This window comes from Anopheles coustani, chromosome X (genome assembly GCF_943734705.1).
Source record: "Anopheles coustani chromosome X, idAnoCousDA_361_x.2, whole genome shotgun sequence".
Classification (NCBI taxonomy): domain Eukaryota; kingdom Metazoa; phylum Arthropoda; class Insecta; order Diptera; family Culicidae; genus Anopheles; species Anopheles coustani.
Window position 1 is genome coordinate 8195225 of NC_071290.1, and position 22916 is coordinate 8218140.

Here is a 22916-nt window from a genome sequence, read left to right on the forward strand (position 1 = left end):
AGGTGTGCCAGAGAGGCCAGTATATGTACAGGACAAAAACATTTAAAAAACATAAAAAAGTCTATCAAGAGATAGAGAATATTGCACAGGTAGGGTAGGGGGGTCGGTTTGGTCGAATCGTCCGGCCTGTCGTGTGTGTGTGTGTGTTTGTGTTTGAGGGTGTGTTTGTTATTGCTGGTACTGGGATCAGCTCGAGAATGGACGGAGGTCCACGCTCACATGGTGTTGTAGGCGTTAGCTGCGGCCGTGGTAGCGCTGGATGCGCCGCCGGAAACGGCCGCCGCTTGTGCCGGCGCCACCAGGCTAGTCGCGAGTCGATGCTGCTGTAGCTGGCTACCAAGGGTACTATACTGGTGATGATGGTGATGGTGATGATGATGGTGGTGATGGAGAAAGTGCTGCTGCTGCTGCTGTTGCTGTTGCTGCTGCTGCTGTTGTTGCTGCTGTTGCTGCTGTTGCTGCTGCTGTTGGTGCTGCTGCTGCTGCTGTTGCTTGCCAGCATTGCTGCTCGGACTGATCTTGGCCAGTGGATGGGTCCGGCCGTGCTGTTGCGCCCGCTTCCGGTTGGATCCTTCCCCGGCAACAAGGCCCAAGCCCGCTATCTCGTTCGCTCCCAGCACGGGCAGATTGTTGTTTCGGGTGTTGCTACTGCCAATGCCGGTCGTCGCGCCGGGCCTCGTGTACAGACTGTACGCTGCACTGTTGTTGTTGTTGGCAAGCTGGGCCGCTGCCACCGGATCGCCCGGCAGCACCAGCAGACCGCGCACGAAAGGCACCGCTGGTGGCACGGGCGGCCGGGAGAATTCCTCCACGCGAAGCGGAGCGGTTGCGTGCGAGATGAGATGCGGTGTCGTTTTACCCGCGTTGAATAGCAACCCAGAGGTGATCGTCGATGGTTGGCTTTGTGCGGTAGTGTGACCACTTTTCTGTGGCTCGAAGACGGAGCGGGGTCGCTGGCGGTTCACCGACGGCGACGCACCACCGTTCGAGCTGGTTCGCGTCCGTGGTCCGTGGATCTCGTACCGATCAACCAGATCGCGCACGGTCACGTCCTCCAGCGGTGATCCGGCTGGATGGGAGGAGGATATCAGTGTGTTTGTCGATGGAGTGGCGCCGGTGGTAGCAGCGGCGGAGGGCTTCGGTTGCGATTGGTGCTGCTGTTCCCCAGCAGCATCCCCTTGTGGTTTCGGCCGCGGTTGTGTCGTCAGCTGCGCGTGCACGGCCACCGGCGAGGAGGGCAACGAGCGTACCTTCTTCTGCTCCCGTCGCCGATCGTGCGATTTCGCCTCGAAGCTCATTTTCAGATTGCGTACCTTGCCGGGCTGATTTACTGGCGGCGGTTCGGCTTCTCCGACGGCGGGCTGCTGTTTCGACCGTTGCGGTGGCTGTCCCTTCGGCCAACTGAAGCAAGAACCTCCCGTGGAAATGCTCGCCCGCCCGTGAATGCTTGTCCGGAAGCGCACAAGCTGTAGCGAGGAATCCGCAGTGGTCGTCGTCGTCAGAGGAGGAGGAGAACAGGAAGCGGTTTGACTAGTTGCCGGCGAGTCGGCAGCTGGCGTGGAAGTCACGCGACCAGAGGTACCGGCATACATATTGTACGAGTCCGGTGCGGATGCCGAGAGGCGCGCGTAGTTCGTCGAAACCATTCCATGGCGGCCCCGATGGAGGGAGGTTGTTGTGTGCTGCTCCAGCGGCCCTTCCAGCACGGAAGTATGCGTTCCCATCGACGTCTTGGCGGTGTCCACATGCTCGCCGGAACAGGAAGAACCGGTGCGCTTGATCCTTGCGCTACTCGCTGCTTGCGAAGAGGAACGCTCTTCGATCTTCTCTTTGGTTCGCTTTACAGTTCCCGGATGCCAGGGAATGTCTTCCCTGTCGGCCGGGACGTCGGGGCGAGCCTTTGTTGTGTCCCCTTCGCCTGGTACGGCCGTTATCCGCCCCAGCTTAACGCTACCTCCGGTTGCATGCTGAGATGGTTCATCGTTCGCCTGATCAGCTTGAGGTAGCTCGAGGTGATTACTTTGGACCGATTGATGATGATTTGTCTGACCGGATTCTTCCTCAACAACCTCGACCTCATGCCGCCTCAGCTCATCCGATTCACTTTCGCCTCCTTCCGACACCACCGTTCCTAATCGTACCTCTGCGACGCGTTCGCCAGCTTCATTGGCCGTTTGTCGAAGAGTGCCTGGTTCTTCCTTCTGCTGCTCCTCCTTTTCACCCTCTTTCACTTCCTTTTCTTCGATGTCTACCTGGGCCTTACCATCTTGCAGCCTTTCAGGAAAGGTGAAACCTCCCGACTGAATAATCTGCGCCGATGACGTCCAGCAAATGGTGCTGCTATCGGAGAATGAGGCGGGGTTGGTGGTGCTGCTGGTTGTTGTGTTTTGCTCCTTGCGAGACGCAACGGCAACGGCGGCAGCTTCCGCGGCAATCGAGGCAATCGGTATGGCGGCACTGACCACAGCGCTATCGTTGGTCGAGGGAGGTGGTGCGACCGGAATATGGCTGATACTGGTACGGTTGCTACTGCTACTGCTCGATTCCAGCTCGCAGACTATCGTTTTCACCGAGGAAGCTGAGGCGGAGGATGATGGCACGGTTGTTGTGGTAGTGGTGTTTGCCGTTGAAGACGGCACAACGGAACACGCGGACGTAGAGGATGATGATGAGGTTATGGAGCAGTCACCAGCAGCACCTTGCGTCGAGCTCGTTTCGTCAGCGGTATTGTTCGCCGTCGTTGTGTTGTAGTGAGAGGGAAATATTTGCCTCAGAAAGCTACCGTTTCGCACCCCGTCCCGGACCTTCGGCAGCCTATCCTGCAGGTGCACTATCTGGTTCGGCGAGACGCTGTAGTTCTGCCCGTTGCCGCATGGCATGCGGATGGTTTTCGTTTCGGCGCACGGTGAGCGCATCTCGAGCAGGCCGTGCAGGTGTTCGAGCGAGTAGCTCTGCTGTTTGCGCCGGCTTGCCCGCGGCTCCGATGCGCCACGTCCTGGGAAAATCGGTTCGGTAGGTTCCTGCAGCCCCAGCGAGGCCGTCAGAGTGGCCGTTTCGTGCGAGCTAACCCACCGCGGATGCAAGGTGCCCGGCGAGAGGCTTTTGTGGCGCTTCGTGGCGCGCGACGACGCCACGGACGCGCAACCCGCTTGCGTCGACTGCCGGGCGCGATGGTTACCCTCGCCCCAGTGACCGGCCGGATGCGAGAAAACACCCCTCCAGGAGCCTCCCTCGCAAAACGACGGTCGCTGACGGGCACCATCTTGCGATTGTTGCTCTTCCTGGGGCTGCTGGTGCTGTTCGAATTGCGATATCGATGGTCGTTGTTGCGGTTGCTGAGGGTTCTGGTGCTGCCGCGTACGAGTTCGCCCTCGAATACTCTGGCTAGCTGCTTCTACCTCGTCAAACGAGCACGATTCATCTGGCCCGTGCAGCTGAGTATGTCTATCCGGTTCGTCAAGACCATCGCTCAGTTTGGACGAGTCGTCAATGCTCATCTTACCGTGCATCAGCTCCGCTACGGGACCGCTAGCGACGGTATGCCTTTTGCCACCCACCGCACTCTGACTCCCTCCGCCGGCGCCACTGAGCGCCTGTATAAGCGGAGTCGGTTCGCTACCGGGCAGTGAGCGACCCTCCTTCGCGCCGGCCAGCTTCAGATTCGTCTCGCTTTTGCTGCGCTGCAGCTTCTCCTTGTTCTTCATCGCGTCCAGCATGCCCTGGTACGTCTCGAGCTGCATCAGGAAGTTCTTGTTCGGCTTGATGCAGTTGCGCTTCTCCTTCACGTGCCGAAGCGCCTGCTCGAAGTCCCAGTTGTTCGCCTTCATCGCATACGCTATCACCACCGACGCCGATCGACTGATGCCCATCTTGCAGTGCACCAGCACCTTCGATCCCTCCATCTTTGCGCGCGAAATGTACTTGAATGTGTTGTCCCAGTGGCGCAGCAGGTCCGTCTTCTCGTCGTCGTAAACGCGCACATTGAAGTAGTTGAATAGCCCGGGAAAGAAGTTGTCGATCTCGCGCGTCACGTTCAGTATGTGCCGCACGCTGAAAACAGATCGAATGATAAACCCTTAGGTTAGCGCTTCATAATATTTTCTCATCTCTCGGATTCTTTAATCTATCGTTTGACTGTAAAAAACCACCTTATCTTACAGCAGTTTACACCGTTTAATACTTTAATTCCATCAAGCAACGAACATGTACCAAGTTTCGGCTAACAATCAAAGAGAAAACTGATCCAACGTATGCTATAAAAAGCATATCATGGATGAAGAAATAACATGTGCTTTTCCTCATTAATGAATTCGTATAATGGAACACGGATGAACTCGAAACGAATTTGAAGGACTAATATCACTTATGCACAAGAGTGATAAATCCCTACTTATATCCGTCGTTTGAGATAAGTTTATTCTAAACAGTCAGAAGTACGTCAAAGCAGGTAAAATATATCCATTATTATCTCAAAGGAAGATGCCAGTTCACTCGATACTAATCAGAGTATCAGAGACTCTCATTACATACAAAAAAAATAACCTAAATAAAAAGCTAATATGAATTGAAATGGTGCTAAATCGAATACGGTAATAAGATCACGCAATAAATATCAGGTTCAATAAATATCAGAAGGGAAATAACAATCGTAGCTATCTTACACAGATCACGATGTTCGTTATTCACTTACTAAAATTCAATTACAATTCAATAAAATATCTATATTCCAGTTATGACATTAAATGCTCAAATTTTCGGCTAAAGTGTAAGACCTAAAACACATTCAAAAATCTCATTTCTTTGTTTTTTTTTTACGAAACAACCACCAGGTTGCTGTAGACTTGCATGTTACCAAATATCGGTCGTTCTAGTGTTAAAATTATTCTACACACTATTACCATAATAAGAGGTAAAAGAAGCCGAACGGCTTAAAGTCTCCGTAAATCCTCATAACACTACTACTAAGTTGTTATACGATGTAATGGAAACAAAACATAAAAAGGAAATAAATGATCGCACGTACCCATTGCGCTGCAGCTCCTCTAGGTTGCTGGCGTTCCATTCGGATCCGAGGTACACGTGATCGAAGATTTCTGTCGGCGCATCCATCTGCCCGAGTATGACGAGCATTTCGCCGTCGATGAATGGTTTGTACTCGCCCAGGTCCATATCGAGCAGCTCTTCGAGCCGGCCACGGATGAATTTCGACGTGACGTCGTCTAGATCGACCGACATCATCACCTCTTTCAGCTTGGACCGTATTACACTCTCCGTTTCCTCGCGCTTCGTCGGTCTGCAGGGAAAAAAATATGTGTTTAAAAATGTTAGCTAAAGAGTGGCGGCACTGGAAAACAGCGCCGACCCACTTACTTGCTGCGTATCGAGCCGGGCGATGGCGGGCGACGACTCTCGAGCGAGTCCATGGCATTCCACTCATTCAGGCAGGAGCGATCGGAGTCGATGTGCGCTTCGTAGTAGCTGACCCAGTCGTGCGACGGTCCACCGGCGAAGAAGTTGTGCTCACGCGCCTTCGACGACACTTTATGCAGCGTCTGCAGGGCAGACCACATCGCTTGCACTGAGACCGGCTTAAAGATGTGCTGCTTTCCACAGGAGCTCACGCTAAATCCGCTGCACGTGTGTAGTGCATGGGAAAAGGGAACGTAGAAAGAATATAAATAAGTTGATCAAATACCATCGCCATCGGCCGTATTTTCTTTTCTTTTGCCGGACAAATTGGTTAAGGAGGTATTGATAAAATATGTATGTCCCCTGGATACATACCCGTCACCATCTAACCGTATGGAGGTGTCTGCAAGCACTTTTAGCACCAACCCCACCGTAGTTCGCTCGTTGCAGTCGATGCCGAGCAGACAGGATTCTTCGATCTCCTTGCCAGCGTCGACGGGCCCACCTCCATCGGTGCAGTTGCTCGCGCTGGTCGCGGATGGACTGCTCTGCTGGAAGTGTTGCGGTTGTATGAGAGAGCTGGTGCCGCTAACACAATGCGTCATATCGGTGCTGCCAGTTTTGCCGGAAGCGTCCTCGTGGCTAGCGTTGCCCGTTTCGGCGACAGCAGTGTCGCTACTTAATCTAGTATTAGCTTTACTATCACATTCATCATTTTTACACGAAGTATATGCACCCTGCCTGCTACCACCGCTGGTGTGCTGGCTGGGCTGCTGAGCGTTGCTGAGGAGACAGTTCTCCAAGCTGGACACGAACGTGTCCACCCCGAGGGCCCCTGCATAGCCGCGGGCATCGCTGGTCTCGTGCTCGCCGCCGCCGGCCGGAACCGAACCGAGGCGAGCCGTCGATCCGGACAGCACCGAGCTGGGCCGGCTCGACTGCAGCGAGCCGGACGCCGATCCGGTCGACGATGGCCACGACGAGGAGTTGATATTGCCGCTGCTACCGGCCGGGAGCAGCGAGTAGGTGCTGTGCCGTTTGCTCGAGACCGAGCGTGATACCACGACTAGATATCTCGTGCGACCTGGTCGCAAGGACTCCAGCTTCACAGCCTAAAAACCGCATTAAACAAAGAGAAAGCGTTAGCCGAGAACATACGAACCCGCCGCATGACAACCCTCATACCATCTTGAGTGTTTCCTCTGGACGCAGCAGAGAGAACATCGACTGTAGGTGCTGCTGGATTTCGGAGGATGACGAGCAGCTGCCACTGCTGCAGGACGACGCGGGTCGGCTCGCCTGCACCCCATCCGCTCGGGCCGCCAGCTTCTCCGCCGCGCTTCCGTCGCCCGCATCGCCGCCCGCTTCGCACTCCTCCGCCTCGAAGCTATCGCACGAGCCGCGCACACCGACGCTGCTCGACGACGTCGGCCCATCGCCGCTGCTGGCCGCCGCCTGCTGCTGGGTGCGAATGCTGAAGCTGGCGCTGGCTGCCCCCGGGCTGTTGAGGTGCTGTTCCTCGCACGAGGCACGTAGGCGCTTGTTTGACCCTAGCATCAAGGTGGCGGTCCCCTTCAGTCGACTGGTTCGTGGGAAGGTAGAGAGTAAACACACCGTCATCTCCTGCTGTCTGTCTGCCACAACGATCGCCACCGCAATCGCTCGCCCGGCCTTACCTTTGATTCACTTTAGTCGCTTCTTCATCGTCTGTATTACCGTCATCCTGATGGCGTTGTTGGTCAAGGTAAAGAGAAAACAGAAAAGTTACATTACTAAACCGTGAGCACAAGCAGTTTGAAACTTGATGACCTCTTACCCGGACCCCGTGCCCGGTGACCGAAAGCCATTTAAGGAGATTGTACGATCCCCATCCACCCCTCCTCCCTCGGTTCAATTTCCCCCCAGAACCACTGCGCGCTCCCGGGATACCCAAAACGCCATTGCTGGTGGGATCCATTTTGCGCAAAAAAAAAAAAACACGTACGGCGATACACTTTAACATCTTTTCCGCCCAATCTTCGGCCGTCATTGGTTTGTCTTTTTTCCTTTGCGCTTCGTATCCACATTGCCGAAACCGGTGCAAATATGGTATGAAACCCGGCCTCGAGGCCGCTGCAACGCAAGAGAGGAAGCCCGAAGGACATCATGGTTGCAGACCGCGCGCACCGGTTGACACAAATCCGTCCGGACGCGCGCCCGCGTGTGTGTGTGTGTGTGTATGTCGGGTGTGCCAACTGATTGCGGTGAAAGCCGTACGTCGTCCATCGCTAGGGTCATTTTCGGACCGTGAAGGACGTGGTCGCCTCTCCCGCGCGCGTGTGTGTGTATGTAATGTAATGCGAATGGCTGGGAGAAACAAAAGTAAACCACAACACTTCATCTCTACATTTGGAATAGAAACAAAAGGTAAGCGTCATTGTAACAGCGTATCTCCTGAAAAATCGTGGAGCCAAAATGCTTCGAATGTAGCAAGACAGCGATAAATATAGCGTTTAAGGATGGATGTTTTGTTAATGTCGTTAAGTTTACCGAAATTTGTCCAAGAAGCATATATTTAAGCGTACCAACATAGAAAGATTACTGAAACCCATAATACAGAAGATAAAGGTTTTTGGGAACCAACCCTCATCACTGGTCGTTTTGAAACATCTTCAGACAACCTGATAAATTCATACTGAATTGCATCATCTGCTTGCAACGAACGAGTTCTTGCATGCTTATACCAACACCATCGTTTGATGAAGTCTAGATAAAACAAATCAACGCACCATCATCACGCTGCAATGCTGGATAAACATACATATTGCGCATGAAGTGATCCACAACACCAGCCAACATGTGTGTAGGAAAAACAAACCCATGTCGCGCCTGCCCAGTGCAAGCAGCTACATCGCGCAAAAACCCCCGGCGCAAAAATAGATTAACCCCACCAACGCTGGCAGACGATCCAGATGTTTGTCCACGCTGCACATGCGTCTCGGTTTTAGACCAGGATCATCCGGGAAAACCCGGGGAATAGCAAAATTTGAAAAAACAAAAACAAAACAAAATAGGCAGATGTTGCACGCAAATCTGTGGCCCTTTATTTTCATATCGACTGCATCTAGATGTGTTATTGCACTGCTGTTGTTTCGTCTTATGAAACGGAGGTAACGAAGTCAACACATGGCTGTGGTTTCACTACTTCCGGTGCGTTTATTTGCTAAAATTAGCGCAACCCAAACGCTCTCCAACACTGGAAGCGTATATTGCGTTTTGCAGCCCAGGGTTTGTTCTTGTAAACTGGGGGATTTTCAACAATAGCGACGCGTCTTCGAGGCTCCAGCTAACCCATAAAGTCTTTAAATAGGATGAACAAAGGAAAGGATGTCATTGCACTGTTCTGTAACATTTATTATACTATTACCATTTGAACAATGCACAACATACGACAGTCTATCTGTCTATCGATTTTGCCCGAGGAAAACTTATGCTACCTAATGAGCGTGTGAGGTTTTCAAATCGACAGTGTGAGTTGATTTTGAAATTGTTATTTTTACGTTTGAATCATAATGAATTTACTGCAATATAATGTTCGGACTCGGCATAAACCAGTTGTTCATGAAACAGTTTAATTGTCCAAAAACAATAATTGGAATATACTTGCACTGCAACAACGCATAGAATCAACATTTTTTTGTGATGACCTCAATTGGTAGATTTTGCACTGCCACACATGTTTTGTTTGTATTCTTAGGTGCCGTTGTTTTTGCAATGGTGCTTATAAAAATCCTGGTTCGGTGCACAAGACAGCCTCGCTATGTAAACCGTATGTGTTCTACCGATAAAACAATCGACGGACGAATCGTATCAAATTGAATATAATTTCCATCTTCACGGAAAAGGAGGAACGGTAGTAGGCTGATGACTAATAGTTTCTTTTGCACGCTAGAAGAAAGCACATAATAAGAGGAGGTCATTAATTTAATGATTCCCTTCATTTCCAACGCACTAACCAACGCGTTGATGCATGTTTTGAAAATGTTGCAGTGGAACCTGCAAATGCGTTATAGAGTTTATCATAAATTGTCCCGTTGAGAGGAGGACCAAAAGCTAACGAAATGTGTCGCAGCCTCTGGATGTGAGAAGGAAGGACTTAAGCATATTATATATACTTATAACTTACCGAGTAAGAGCTGGGTGGAGTACTGGCCGCGTACGGGTTTGTCACCAGAGCCATTCGGGTGTCGCGGCCGTCGGAGTGATGCGCGATTCTGTGACCGGTGGCGCAACGGGATCGGGGCTACACGGGTGCACCGGCGCCCCTTGCTGGCAACGGTGTTCTAGTGGCTGGACCGGGCGGCGTTTTGCGCTTCGAGGATACACGCACACAAACGGACATGGTAGGCCGCCATGCACCGACCTCTGGCGGGTCCCCTTTCGTTCGCTTGATTGCTGATCGGTTGATGCTGCCCAGTTGATCGTTTGATAGTGGCCGCTTTTCGTGGATGATATCGGAAAGTGTGTGTGTCTTAAATGTCAGATGTAAGCGCACTATTGGTACCATAAATGATACCTTCTTTCCTCCTCAATAGATACTGCCGTATGCCGGGAGCATTTTATCCTCGCGCATTCACTTTTTTTATCTATCACAGTGTGGTCGCCGATTGTTTTGTTGACTTCAACGTATTGCTAATAAATACACTAACACGCACATGCACACACACCAAAGTGCTCATCATCTTGCTGGGACACGGACATGCTCCATTTGCGTCCGGCACTTGGGCACATGTTTCGCTCGCTAATTTCAGGAGATGAAGAACCAAACAAACTTTACCAAACGGAGCTCGTTACAAATTCGAGCGCATCTATGTATAGTCCTCTAGGCAACCGGATAAGCCTAGCAGACACCCCAGAAAAAGGCTTATGAGGGATGTGCAAAACTTCCGGAAGTCCACGCACGGATGGAGTTCTTAAGCAAAGACAAAACAATTGAATGAAAGATACGTCAGCAGTCCTGGAGCTCCCTCCCTCTCCCCCACGTGAATCAGAACGCCATGGAGCAAGATCGAACACGTATGCACAATCTTCTGAGGTTTATCTGTTTAGCTTTTTTAGGTTTTGCTCTGCCACCACAACACGACTCAAAGGGTTTGTTTTGGGATGGGCGAGGTTTACCACCCGCGTTGCTTGTTTTGCTCCCCCGCGACACCACTACCCGGGGGCCAGTATCTGTATGTGTGTCGTAAGGCACTGTCATTTTGTTTTACAAGCAAATCGGAGGCTCATCGACACGATTCCGTACGTGTCCGCCATGGCGAGACGGTGAGGCGCACTGTGTGCAGCCTAGCGGACCAACAAGTCCGCCATGCCAACCATCGAAAAACACAACAACAATCGAACGAATCAAACCGGTAGAGTGGGATTGATTGCCGAAGAGGAAGGGGTACAAATTGTACGTTCGCGACAATTATTGAGCCTGCGCGCTCCGCTTGGAGCGGAGAAAAGTGTTGATGACCGCCGGTGGCAGAACATTTTTGAGCGCGGTGGGGTTTGGAGGGGGAGAGGGAAGGTAGTCACGGTCGTCCCTGGAGAACTTCAATGACGGGCCGTTGCTCCCTGCTGCATGTCATTGGCCGATGACAGGAACAGCGATGGTTCCTGTTCGATCCTACCTATGAATGATAATGGCAGGCGTTTGTTTTCCGATTTCGGTAAAATGCGGCTCACACGCAGCTATTGCTACTAGGCAATGAATGTAGAATACATAAAGAAACAACGATGGGATCTATTCCGGCCAGCTTCACTCGCGATGGTCCGCTTTCGCGTACGATCGCCAAAAAATTCACTCCAAATGTTGCCTCATGCTTGAGTCCATCGTGGTTTGCACACACACGGGGATACGGCGGCGGACGTTGACTGGTGGAGAGCGAGGCATGTTTTGTATGTCTCACGCAGGTCGCCTTGAGATTCGGTTGACTGTTGGCGTCGGGCTGACGGACGGATACGTTTACGAATTCACCCCCAACCCCCACCACCACCACCTCCACCGTCCCTTGGTTCACTGGTCTAACCATTTGACCATAGTGCAGCCCACAAGAATAACGAAATCGGTCCAAGAAAACCGTATCACACACACGCACCAGAACACACTTCACTGCCTGCCTCTCCTTCCCGATCACACTGCGAAGGAAGAGGGTAGGGGCGGGGTGCACGGATTTTGGTACACTTTTGAAGAATGTACGTTTCCTCCCTGGGGAGAATTATCTACCCTGCGGCAGATACGACACGATGCTGTTGCCTTTACTCCTGGGATTTTGGGTTCATCACTTCTTTTGAGACGTATGGTTTAATTTCGAACTCCTTGGTCTCCGCCGTCTTTCCCCCTCCTCCCTACTCACTGCTTCACCCGTCGTGACGCATCATGTGTTGAACTAGGTCCGTTTTATTATCGCTTACCAAGATTTCCGACAAGAAAATTGCACGAGCCGACCGATTGTGATTTTTTGCCTTTTTAGGTGCTGCTGCTGCTGCTGCTGCTGCTGCTGCTGCTGCTGCTGCTGCTGTTGCTGCGGCTGCTGCTGATGCTGCTGTTTTTGCTCTCCTCGCTACACTTTTCCACTCCAACCTTCACTGCCGCTGTTGGTGCTGCTGTTGTTGTTGCTGCTGGTGTTGCTGGTGTTGCTGCTGCTGCTGCTGCTGTTGCTGCTGCTGCTGCTGCTGGTCACTACGTCGGTGGATACACCATTTTGACTATACTTTTTCTTAGTTTCTGTTATTTCGCTTCTTCGCTTAAAGGCTGGATAGGTAAAAAACAACACCCTAAAAAAACTGTTGACCCTTCGAGAGCTCTCACTCTCCGCGCAGTGTGTGCGCTATATTTGACAGTCACCACACGCTCTACGCAACCATTCCCAGCAGTACCGCGTGCAGAAGCAGCAGCGCACTATAGCATGCACTTGTCCCGGCAGCGGGAAAAGGTTCGCTCCAGAGGCGGCCATCTTACTACTTCCATCTCGCTCTACTGTGCGTTTACGGTGAGCAAATGTTGTCCTGCCATCGTACGCCCGTTCCTGCGCAGGGCATGTTTTTATTCGCCGTTACGAATGCATGCATGTTCGGTTGAACGTTTCCGGTAGCATGTTGGAACATTTGTACTAATGTGAAAAAGGGGGCAACAAATGAAATATTGTAGCAATAATAACAAAATAAAAACACATACATTTCTTTCCACGGTCATATTGCTCTTGAATACAGTGGCGCCCTCTAGAGGCAAACTTTCAATAAATACGTTGATAATTCGTTCGTATCCCTTGGATGTAAAAACGGCAATAGGAAGAATTTGATCGAATACAAGGAACACAACGACAGAGCATGGTGGAAAGAGATAATTGAAATTTTAATTAGGTGTGGAAAATTGTTTTTTTGGCTAGTTGTTCATTTTTTTCTACAAAATAATTTGTCAAACAACGAGATTACTCCTGGAACTGCAGTTTCCAACTCGACGGTATCAACGGTTCAAAGGGCATTGGCTCGACATGACATGAGATTCTCCGACTTTCGGTTTCTCTCAGTTGGAGTTGTGTTGGTGCGTTAGTGCGTTGTAAAGTGAGATAGATCCTGTGCGAGTACGCTCCGCAAATCAGCACTTTACCGTCAGACGAAGCGAGATAAACATCTAGTTTGGTGAGTGAGAGAGGGAGAGGCGTTCGTGCAACGGGCGTTTGATGTTGCGAGTATTCGAACGCACAAGTAGACAGTAGAGTAGAGAAAGTTGAGTTGTGCAGTTGAGGCAGGCCGTGTTCGGTTATAATTGTGGTAGCAGCCATTGCCTAACGGTGCTGTTTCAGAATTGGGTAAGCAAACGTGCCGTGGTTTCCATCGTCGTAGTTCGGTTTTAGAGTTTTCGTCAGCCGGTTGCCGCAAAAGCGTTCTCGGCCGGTTTTCCTGGCCATTACTTTACCATTTCCATAGCTCTCTATAGCACGCCTATCGTTTACAGGCCGACGACGACAGCGACAACGCCAGCCAATCGCAGCAACCATCGATAGCGGTAAGTAAGTGTTTGCCGATTTCCAGAATAGTTGAATCCTTCCGAAAAAATAACAACGCAGTGCAACCGAAATACGTTCCGAAAACGGTAAATCCATTCTCGGCTAACCGAAATCATCAATCAAACGACCAACCAATTGTGCTTTCCAGCGAGTGGGCTCGGAAGCGAAAAAATACACTCACACTACATCATATCAAATGTCAGCGCCAACTCCGGTCGCATCCCACAGCAGCAAGCAGGAGGCTCATAAGCAGCGCAGTGTAGAAATTTTATGAGCAGGCCTACTTGGTATGGTGCATTGCCATTCGCAGAAAAGCAGAAGCACGCCTTATCGGCTGTGTCGTCGGTGGTGCGATGCAATGGTCTTTTGCCCCCCTGCCGTTGTGCGTGCACACAGCGCTGCACTAATTTATCCGCGTTGGCACAGGAGCAATCTGCCCATACTGACCCTGCCTTTTGCTCGTTTCTTTGCAGGGGTGAATTCAACAATCGATGTCAGAGCGGCCATTTCGGCGAGTATGGCGGTTACAGTGACGGCGGTGCTCTTCCGGAGCAAAGAGGTGACAAACTACGGTTTTATTCTGAGGCAACTAGACTCCGGCGAGCATGTGGTGTACAAAATCGCCAAAAACACACCGGCGGATATGTGCTTCGAGGTAGGTGCGAGGGATGGTTACGTGGCAAGCAAACTTTAGGGCTCCTGTCCCTCAGGCATGTGATTTTTATCATCAAACACCGGTCTGTTTGTTTCGCACGATCATCTCTTTGGCGTATTTTGCCAACGGTTTTATTTGAAAGCGACTGCGCTGGGCCGGGCACAGCTTGTCCACTACATATGTACAAGTGCTTCAATCGCGATATTACAAACGGTCTAAAACCATGCCTTTTGACTTCTACTTCATTTTAGATCGAAGTAGGCGACCTCCTATTGGAAATCAATTCCGTGGATGTGCGCGGTTTAACGATGAAAGATGGTACGTAATAGATTAAAGCTATGATTCATCCTTTTGTTTTTCATTACGTTACTACGCCTTTCCCAAGCTAATATTAATCACGTTCCTTTTTTCCAGTTTTGAAACGCATCCGAATGGCCTCCGATACCATCACGATGATCCTTAAAAAAGGTACGCATTGTCTAAGCGCTCGTCGGTCCAACTGTCGAACCATTCAATATAACTGGTTTTCCTTGTTTTTAGATGACAACATTAAACAACATGTGTATAGTATGATCCGGGAGAACTCCCCCGATCGCGAGCTACCGACACAAAAGAGGCAGCCGCCGGAAGAGGTTGAAGTGGAGCTGTTCAACAAGGACGATAAAAGGGAAACGTGGGGCTTTGCGGTACAGTGGACTAGTCTATTGGAGCACGTCGTAACATCAGTGTCGACACCGGCCAGAGGAAAGGTAAGATGCGCTCTATACAAGCAAACGCTAATTTTTTTTAATGTGTACGTCATGTTGTAATGGAGTGTCATTTGTTTGGTAAAACGTTCTTCCATTTCTATCATTCTGTTGTGTACACGGTTGAAATGATTGCTTAAGGTTCTCCCCAATAAAATGCCTAACTATTGGGGAGAACCTTAAGCACTCTTTTAGGATGTTCTGTTTGTTTTCTTTTCTTTTTTGTTTGATGGTTGATGGTGATAGGGATGGCACACATTTTAGAAAACATTCTTCATTAAAGGAAATACACAATTACTCTTTCTTTGTTAGATGGTTTACCAATGTTATAGTTATTGTTATTTTGCGATTACAAACCACTTTCTTATACTTGAAGCAGGATAATGAATGAACACTTATGACAACTGTGCCAATTTGAGATAACGTCCATTAAGTAAAGTTTAAAGCACATGATAATTTTTTTCGTTACATAGATGTAAAATCATTTCGAAAAAACTTTTAAACCATAATTAAAATAAGATCAAAAATTACAATTAAAATAAGAAACAAGATTTTTTTTTGAAGAAAAGAATGCCGAGAACTAGATTAACATTTAACCAATGCTTCGAGTAACATTTGTTTTCTGTTTTGATACTATTTTAGGTGGAAGTTGGTGACGTCTTAGTAACCGTTAACGGCGTTGATGTCCAGAAGATGTCCTTCCATAATGGTAGGTGTCGGCGTGTAGATAAATGTGGTGATATTCATTTGCTAGGTAAATGTACTAATATTTTTGTAATGGCATGTTTGTGCCTTTTCCTACCTCACTTTATGTTTTAGTTGTTAAGCTCCTAGCACGTGTTCCTTTTCCGATCCAGCTGAAATTAAAACGAGGTAAGTTTCGGCCAGCAACTAGATGTGAAGGAATGAAGCTCTCGTTTTCAATCTTCTTAAATCGTTTTATCGTACTCACTTCCAGACCCGTGGATTAAGAACTATGTGCGGGAACAGTTCGCATACCTTTACAACAATCACGACGATCAGAATGAGTCGGGCAAGGTCAAGCAGTTGAAAACGGGCGCTCTTGGATCGCCCGGTCACCAGCAGAAAACTGTTTCCACCTCGCAGCTAGCACAGCCAAAAAACTCGAACCAGCCTCCGTTCAGTCCACCCAGTCCCAAAGGATACACGAATCGCGAATGTCAATCGGAATCAGGTGTTCGAAAGTCGCGCATTCCGGTGCAAATCAACCAGAGCAACTCGTGGAGTGCCCCCCAGTCACCGTCGCGGGCCCGCAAGGCGCCGCGCACCTCACAGATACCGATGGCAAAGACTGATGTGAAAATATCGCGCTACGTAATCACCGGGAAGTCACAGTTTCTGCAGACACGTGAGGAGCAGCGCTTGGTTAAGGAGGTACGTATCGGTTCATCCCAAGCATCTAACCGTATCTATGGTGCATAGGCTTATTTATTATTCGTTTTTCTTTCGTTTCTCATACAGCCTGCCAGCGAAGACAGTCTGCGGAAACCTTCGCTGGTCCAATACAACACGCTCTCTTCCTCTACCAGCAACTCGCAAGACATCAGCAGCAGTTACCTGCCCGATGACAATGCCAACGCGAGCGCCCAGTCGCCGGATGTCGCACCGCGCGTGCCAAAGCTCAACAACGAGCAAAATTCGACCTACGATAAGGCAAGTGGGTGCGGATTTCCCGACAAATCGAACGCCGTGCCATTCCATGCAGTGCCGGAGGAGCAGCGGGAGGCCCAAAGCACGGCCGGTGCCAATAATGACGCAGCAAGCGCGAAAAACCAAATTAAAGACAACTGTGATAGCGCGCAGCAGGAGCCGATATTGGCCGGCTCCCGCAAGGAAGATCCAACTGACCAGAGCTACTCAGTGCCAACCTCACCGACCGCTTACACGGCTGCTGCCGGCGACGGTGGTGGGTTGAATGATGAACGATCCGGCATCATCTCGCTGCCGACGAGCCCGGATGGCGTCGAGGGAGGCGATCATCACCCGCACTCCGGCCAATTCCACTACGGCAACACCGGCCGAGGGGCGCCATCCAGCGGCACTACGCTGGAAGATTCGTCGGCCAACGCGGGCATGGGCAGCAATGCCAGCAGCGGTGAACTAACGGCCAACACTAACATGAGCTCTGGGTCGCTGGGCGGTGGTCCGCCCGTGCGGAAGTGCGACGCGGCCGGCTTTCGTACCAGCCGCTCGGAGGATCATCTGCAGCAGAGCCACCGTGACGGTAGTAATAGTGCGAGCGTGGCGATTGACATCGATGAAGATGTGTATAGCTCGTTGAATACGCTGCTTGATACTCGTAACGACTCACAGGAGCAACCGGTAAGTGGCAACTACACTATACCAACATTTCTTTGAATTTTACATGTACTGTACTTGGAAGCAGTTCTGTATTGTTTTTTTTCAATTCCTTGCCAGTTTGACCACATTAATTGGAGAGTTTCACAAGTATTGGTACGGTGATAATTTTTTAATGAAATAAGTCCTGTTGTTACGCAATGCCTATAAACACAACAAAATGTATTTCAATTAAACGTGATAATTACTTTAAAAATGTACAGCAAGTGCTTTGCTTGTTTGATATTAGATTTGACGGAGCGGTTGGCACGAAATCTTAACCTAAATACCATAGAGAATCTTTAGGAAATCCTATCGAACCTTATTATTATTTGGTAAGGCGAATGATTATAGGTCTTAGGTTCGGAATGATCTTTGAGGAATCCTGACGAGACGTTTTTACACCGGAGATGCAGTTTGAAACAGCTCGAGGCCTACAAGCAATTCGATGTTAATGTGATTTTTATGGCGAACTGATGTAGTATTATGATACGTTAATAGCATTTTTTTAAATAACAGTAATCATATCATTAAATTTGTAACCGTACCAATACTAGTGAAAATCTCAATTTATGTGGTCAATCGACAAGACGCACTTTCCAAACTAATACTAAACTGCTTTCATAAACTTTCATAAATTTTTAGAGTGAAATAATATGATGGCGCGTTTACAGTAATTTCTCGCTTTTTATACGATAAAATGCACTTTTTTCTTTTTTTGTTATGAACCAACATATTTTCTCAATTGAAATGGTAGATCGTTCACAAAATCACACGAACGTCAGATAAAAATAGGAATTGTTGTTTGACGCTGTTGCTTGAACGTTGTTGTGTTCTTCCGAAAAGGTCTATATGACGACAATCTATCAAATTTCTATTTTTCAAGTGTCCCATCGTAACTCATTCAAACTACAAGCTTTAATATAATATAAAAAATATATATATATAAGCAAAAAAGTCTTTAAAATTAAACCTTGGTAATCTAGTTTGCTACAAATCCAAAAAAAGATTACAGTGCATATCAAGTGTGGTTTTACTTTTATTTCCATTTCCATTTACGTTTGAAATTTCTATTGATTATCAGTTTAACAAAGGGTTTATAAACTTTTTACCTCGAGCTTCCATTGTACGCAGTGCCTCGTTTGAAAGTAAGTTCCTTTAGGTTCTACAGTTTTTGTGCACTTCGATAATACTATTTCACTTTCAAACTTGGGTTTCACGTAAATTGAGCTTTTGCAAAATCAAAGTTTTATTGACCGTACGATCCTTTTGTTATTGCAGATGTCCGAGCGAGAACGATTTCTGTGGACTTACAACATGCCGCCGGCGCAAAAGACGCACGCCACTGCCGGGCATGCATCGGGCGGTGGGGTCGGACCCAACCAGTTGTCCCTGTCGAGCTCGGTCAGCTCGTCGCCGCAGCGCTCCGCTAGCGAAAGTCCCGCCTCTCCAACATCCGTGTCCAGCTCGGTGATGTCCTCGTCGGGCGGATCGCGCGAACATTCCCATGTAGGGCACATCGGCGGGAGCAAGGTTGGAAGCAGCGCGACGGTTACCAACGGAAGCAACAATGCGGACGCCGGGGCCGTTGCGAACGTAAACCATCAACAGCATTGTCACCATCAGCTGCAGCAGCAGCAGCATAATCCGGGCCATGGTGGGACTCCACACCCGTATTCGGTTGGAGCCGGTGGCGGTGGTGCGCTGCAGAGTGCGTCCGGCGGGGACCACAGCGTATCGGAGGCAGTGTCGAACCTGTCCAGCCCGGACTACCAGGACGAGCACGATTTGTTCAGCTCGAAGGATCTGATGGCGATGGCAATAAGTGACCACAGCGACTCCGACTCGACGATTCTCGTATCCGAGTCGACACACCGCTTCGACCTGCCCCTCGCGGGGGCTGGGGAGCCTGAGTCAGAGCACAAGCTTGTCATCGAAGTGAAGGCGGACGAGTCGCGGACGGACGGCCAGCAGGAGATGGACGACGTGGCAGCAGAGCTGCAACAACAGCAGCAGCAGCAATCGCAGCACCCGCAGCAGCAGCAACACCCTCCGCAAAACCAGGTGTCGCGCGATTCCTCCCCGCCCATTTCGGACGATGGCAGCGATGTCGAATCACTGCACTCATTTCACTATTCGCCGAAAGCAATTGACCGTCCGTCGGTCGAACGCCTCGCTAGGCGTTTGTTCTACCTGGAAGGTTTCAGTAAAAAAGACATCTGCCGTCACCTTAGCAAAAAGTAAACCAAAAACAAACACTGCAACTTCATGCGGGGCCGTTTTAATGAGATGTTTGTTTTGTGTCTATTCTCCTTTTTTATTTTTAGCAACGAGTTCAGCCGAGTACTGGGTGATGAGTACTTGAAGTACTACAACTTCACCAATACGACGCTGGACGTTGCACTGCGGGCTTTTGTGAAGGAGGTTCCACTGTTCGGAGAAACTCAAGAGCGCGAGCGGGTTATGTACCATTTTTCCAAGCGTTACCTGGATAACAACCCGGGTGTCTTCAAATCTGTAGGTAAGTGCTACGCCATGTATTTGAGAAGTTCCTGTGTAACTAAGAACATAAAAAAAAGGGAACTTGGTGGTCACGGAAGGGTCTCACGGTTGCTAATGCAATTGTTTATCATGAATTTTTTTTTTCCTCAAGGGGCGACACATTACCTAGTCAGCGCCTTGCTTATTTTGAATAGTGACACTCACGGCGAGGTCCAATTTCATCGCACGTTCTCCGCGTTCAGCGAGCGTCTGAAGGAAGGTAATGATGGGGAAAATTTTCCGAAAGACTTGTTGAAGCATCTCTACAGCTCGATCAAAGATCACCGCCTAGAACCGGCTATGTATGTATCTCCCCGTTTGAAGGGCTCGCTCAATATAATCCGCCTGCAATTACTCATGTTTTTCCCTCATTCCTCTGCAGTGATGACGATAGTAAGCGTTCGTCCGACAATAGCGGCGAGTGTTACGATGGAAGCAACGCTGGCGAACATGGTGGTAGCCTGCAGGGGCCACCCGTGGGCCCCAATCCGTTCCTTGAAGCGCCTCGGACTATCGCGGCCGTCGAGTTCAAGAAGGGTTACGTAGTGCGCAAGAGCTGCTACGAAACAAACCACAAGAGAAGTAAGTGCTGACCGCTCCGTCGATGCGAACCTTCATTTTGTAACACTGCATTTTTTGCTTTTTTTTTGTAACAACGCGCAACCTTCTTTAGCTCCCTTCGGACGACGCTCGTGGAAGATGTTTTACTGCACGTTGCGCGATCTCGTTCTGTACCTGCACAACGACGAGCATGGGTACAAGCGGAACCAGATATCCGACAACGTTTACAACGGCATACGCATCCATCATGCGCTCGCCACCCGCGCCACTGACTACAGCAAGCGGAACCATGTCTTCCGGCTGCAGACCGCCGACCAGAGCGAGTTCCTGTTCCAAACGAGCGACTCGAAGGAGCTGCAGTCCTGGATCGATACAATCAACTTCGTCTGCGCAGCGTTCTCCTCTCCGCCACTCGAAGGTGCCGTCGGCAGCCAGAAACGCTTCCAGCGCCCGCTGCTGCCTTGCAGCTCGACCAAACTCTCGATGGTAAGTATTCTTGTGCAAGGTGATGTATCCTTTTTTTGCGTTTTTGGTTTTTTTTTTATGAACCAATCCATCAGCCAGCCGGGGTGTAAAGCGAAAAAGATCCCGTTCTAATTCCCCTCAACTTTTACATTTTCATAAGGTGAAATATAAATCAATTAAAAAATGTGCTCTAGAAAAATGTAACCAAATACATTAAGCCATCTCTAAACCATAATTTAATACTTTTACGATTACAAATGATGAATTTATAGCATTATTCGTAAAAACCTTTTCCATGCAATTGACTCAATGTAATTTTGTTTGCAGCGCGAGCAACTGGCATCCCATGAGTTGCAGTATGACAAACTGTGTCGTATGCTTGAGGAGCACAAGGAGAGTGGACCACCGTCGAAAGGTCTAGCGTTGCAAAATTACAGGGAAAAAGACTACTACTTGCAGTACGAGGTAAGGTTTTGGAGAAGAAGCGTCGTTGCGGCTCGATTCTAACGTTCGTTCGTTTTGGGTACCGGGTTTCAGCTGAAGCGCTACAAAACGTACTGCCAGCTGTTGCTTTCGCGGCTCACTTTGGAACCGCTGGAGTTTGGCAACCAGCATACGGTCAGCGCGGCCGCTCTCAATGAGACCAGTCAGGACGACGAAAACGGCGAAGACGACGGCCATGACGACGAGCACGACGACGAGCTGCTGAGCGAACCGATCCGCAACGCGGGCGGCCTGCTGGCGCACCACCGCTTCCAGGCGACGCAGTCGATGGGTGCGATGAAGCGGTCCACCATGAAATAAAAGTGGTGCTGGTGGTGCTGGTGGTGCGGATAGAGTTGGCAACCTTCCGGCAATACTCCCTCCAATGGCACCCCCACCCCACCTCTGTTCCTTCGATGTGTGCCGTGCGAAACTTGACTCGTGGACGTACGGTGAACGTAGTATTTTCATTGTAGTATTGGGGTTTTTCTTTCGTGTACGCACGATGTTTCTTTCCCCCAAATTGTTTTTGTTTTTTCCCTTCTTGGTATTTATAATCCTCCGCCTGCACCATGGGTCGTTTCTGTTTTGAGGTAGGCGGTAACATTTGACACACTAGTATGAAGCTGCTGAACTTAGCTTGTCAATTGCACATTTTATATCTTTACTTCAGATTCTAAACCACGACGCGCTAACGTCGCATCAATAGGATAGATCATTAGAATAACAAGCGGTCAGAGAAGTTCGCTTGATTGCTTCCTTTTGTCTTTAATCCGCGATAATTTAACCAAGTGTTACAGGGAAGCAAGATATATGGAATTGTATCTTACATTACTTTACTCCTCTTATGATTCATTATATATAAATTGTTGTTCGCACCCAATACACACACTACCGTTAGTTTGCTTATTCCTTCGTCTGCGTTCAAGTAAATCATCTTCATTTCCGTTACGCATATCCCATGGCCAATCTAGTAGGATTTATTCCTTATAAACATAAAAACGAAAAAGCAACTCGCAGCATGATGTGTAGCTGCGAAAGAGTCAAAAGATGATGAGAGATTGCGTGAGTGAATTGTACATACCATATGATGCCGGCAAAACATGAAAACCCCTGCGGATCGTATCAGCTGCACGATAAGGGCTCGCGGATTGCGAGGAGTTATAAAAGCCGACTGGTGGGATTGAGCACCGGATCGACAGGTGTTTAGACATAGGCAAACGCGCAACTGGCTACCGATAACGATGTGCTGCAGGAAGTCAGAATTTCTGGGGCATTTGAATCTTGTTTTAGATCTCCGACAGACACATTTCTTTAAGGAAAGTTCAATTTAAAATATGTTTGAATGGTGCAGCTGATGGAATCGAAGCATTCACATATTCGAAACAATAATTCCCCTTCAATGAAACGGGCCATTCACCAAAACCTGAAATGTGCTGAAAGATAAATAGTCTAGCATTAAACTCGTTTGATGCTATATAACCCTTTTGTAATAGAGTGTAAGCAAATTGCATTGAACAGCCTAGCAGCACACGTGCGAAGTCCTACAGTAGAGACATTTGAAAACAATTTTGGGCCAAGACAGTTGGAGGAACGAGAGCACCCTCTAAACGAACCATTCAGTTAAGAACTGGTGCAGTGTTCCTTTGAGACGGAAAAGTGCGT

At 49.2% G+C, this 22916-nt stretch overlaps 2 protein-coding genes across 6 annotated transcripts; one reads left to right on the forward strand and one right to left on the reverse strand.

Annotated features, from left to right (window-relative positions):
• Positions 1-64: 64 nt before the first annotated feature.
• LOC131268862 (uncharacterized) lies at positions 65-12213 on the reverse strand. Of its 4 annotated transcripts, none has more exons than XM_058271151.1 (8): positions 12017-12213; positions 9575-10189; positions 7086-7132; positions 6595-6991; positions 5785-6521; positions 5371-5631; positions 5024-5293; positions 65-4050 (listed from the first exon to the last, which is right to left on the reverse strand). In XM_058271151.1, the coding sequence occupies exons 2-8, from the start codon at positions 9626-9628 to the stop codon at positions 216-218; spliced, it is 5601 nt and encodes a 1866-aa protein (XP_058127134.1). In that variant the 5' UTR covers positions 9629-10189; positions 12017-12213; the 3' UTR covers positions 65-215. The 4 variants fall into 4 exon arrangements, with proteins under 4 accessions (XP_058127134.1, XP_058127130.1, XP_058127131.1 ...); XM_058271147.1 differs by having other exon boundaries at positions 11848-12213; XM_058271148.1 differs by having other exon boundaries at positions 9575-10219; positions 11848-12213.
• Positions 12214-13156: 943 nt separating this feature from the next.
• Positions 13157-22133, forward strand: LOC131269619 (PH and SEC7 domain-containing protein). 2 transcript variants are annotated; one of them, XM_058272079.1, is made up of 17 exons: positions 13157-13244; positions 13391-13441; positions 13916-14097; positions 14349-14415; positions 14512-14565; positions 14638-14846; positions 15486-15552; positions 15663-15716; positions 15802-16238; positions 16326-17186; positions 18483-19441; positions 19529-19722; positions 19855-20044; positions 20125-20327; positions 20389-20789; positions 21096-21233; positions 21306-22133. In XM_058272079.1, the coding sequence occupies exons 3-17, from the start codon at positions 13960-13962 to the stop codon at positions 21570-21572; spliced, it is 4239 nt and encodes a 1412-aa protein (XP_058128062.1). In that variant the 5' UTR covers positions 13157-13244; positions 13391-13441; positions 13916-13959; the 3' UTR covers positions 21573-22133. The 2 variants fall into 2 exon arrangements, with proteins under 2 accessions (XP_058128062.1, XP_058128063.1); XM_058272080.1 differs by having other exon boundaries at positions 20125-20324; positions 20416-20789.
• The last annotated feature ends 783 nt before the right edge of the window (positions 22134-22916 follow it).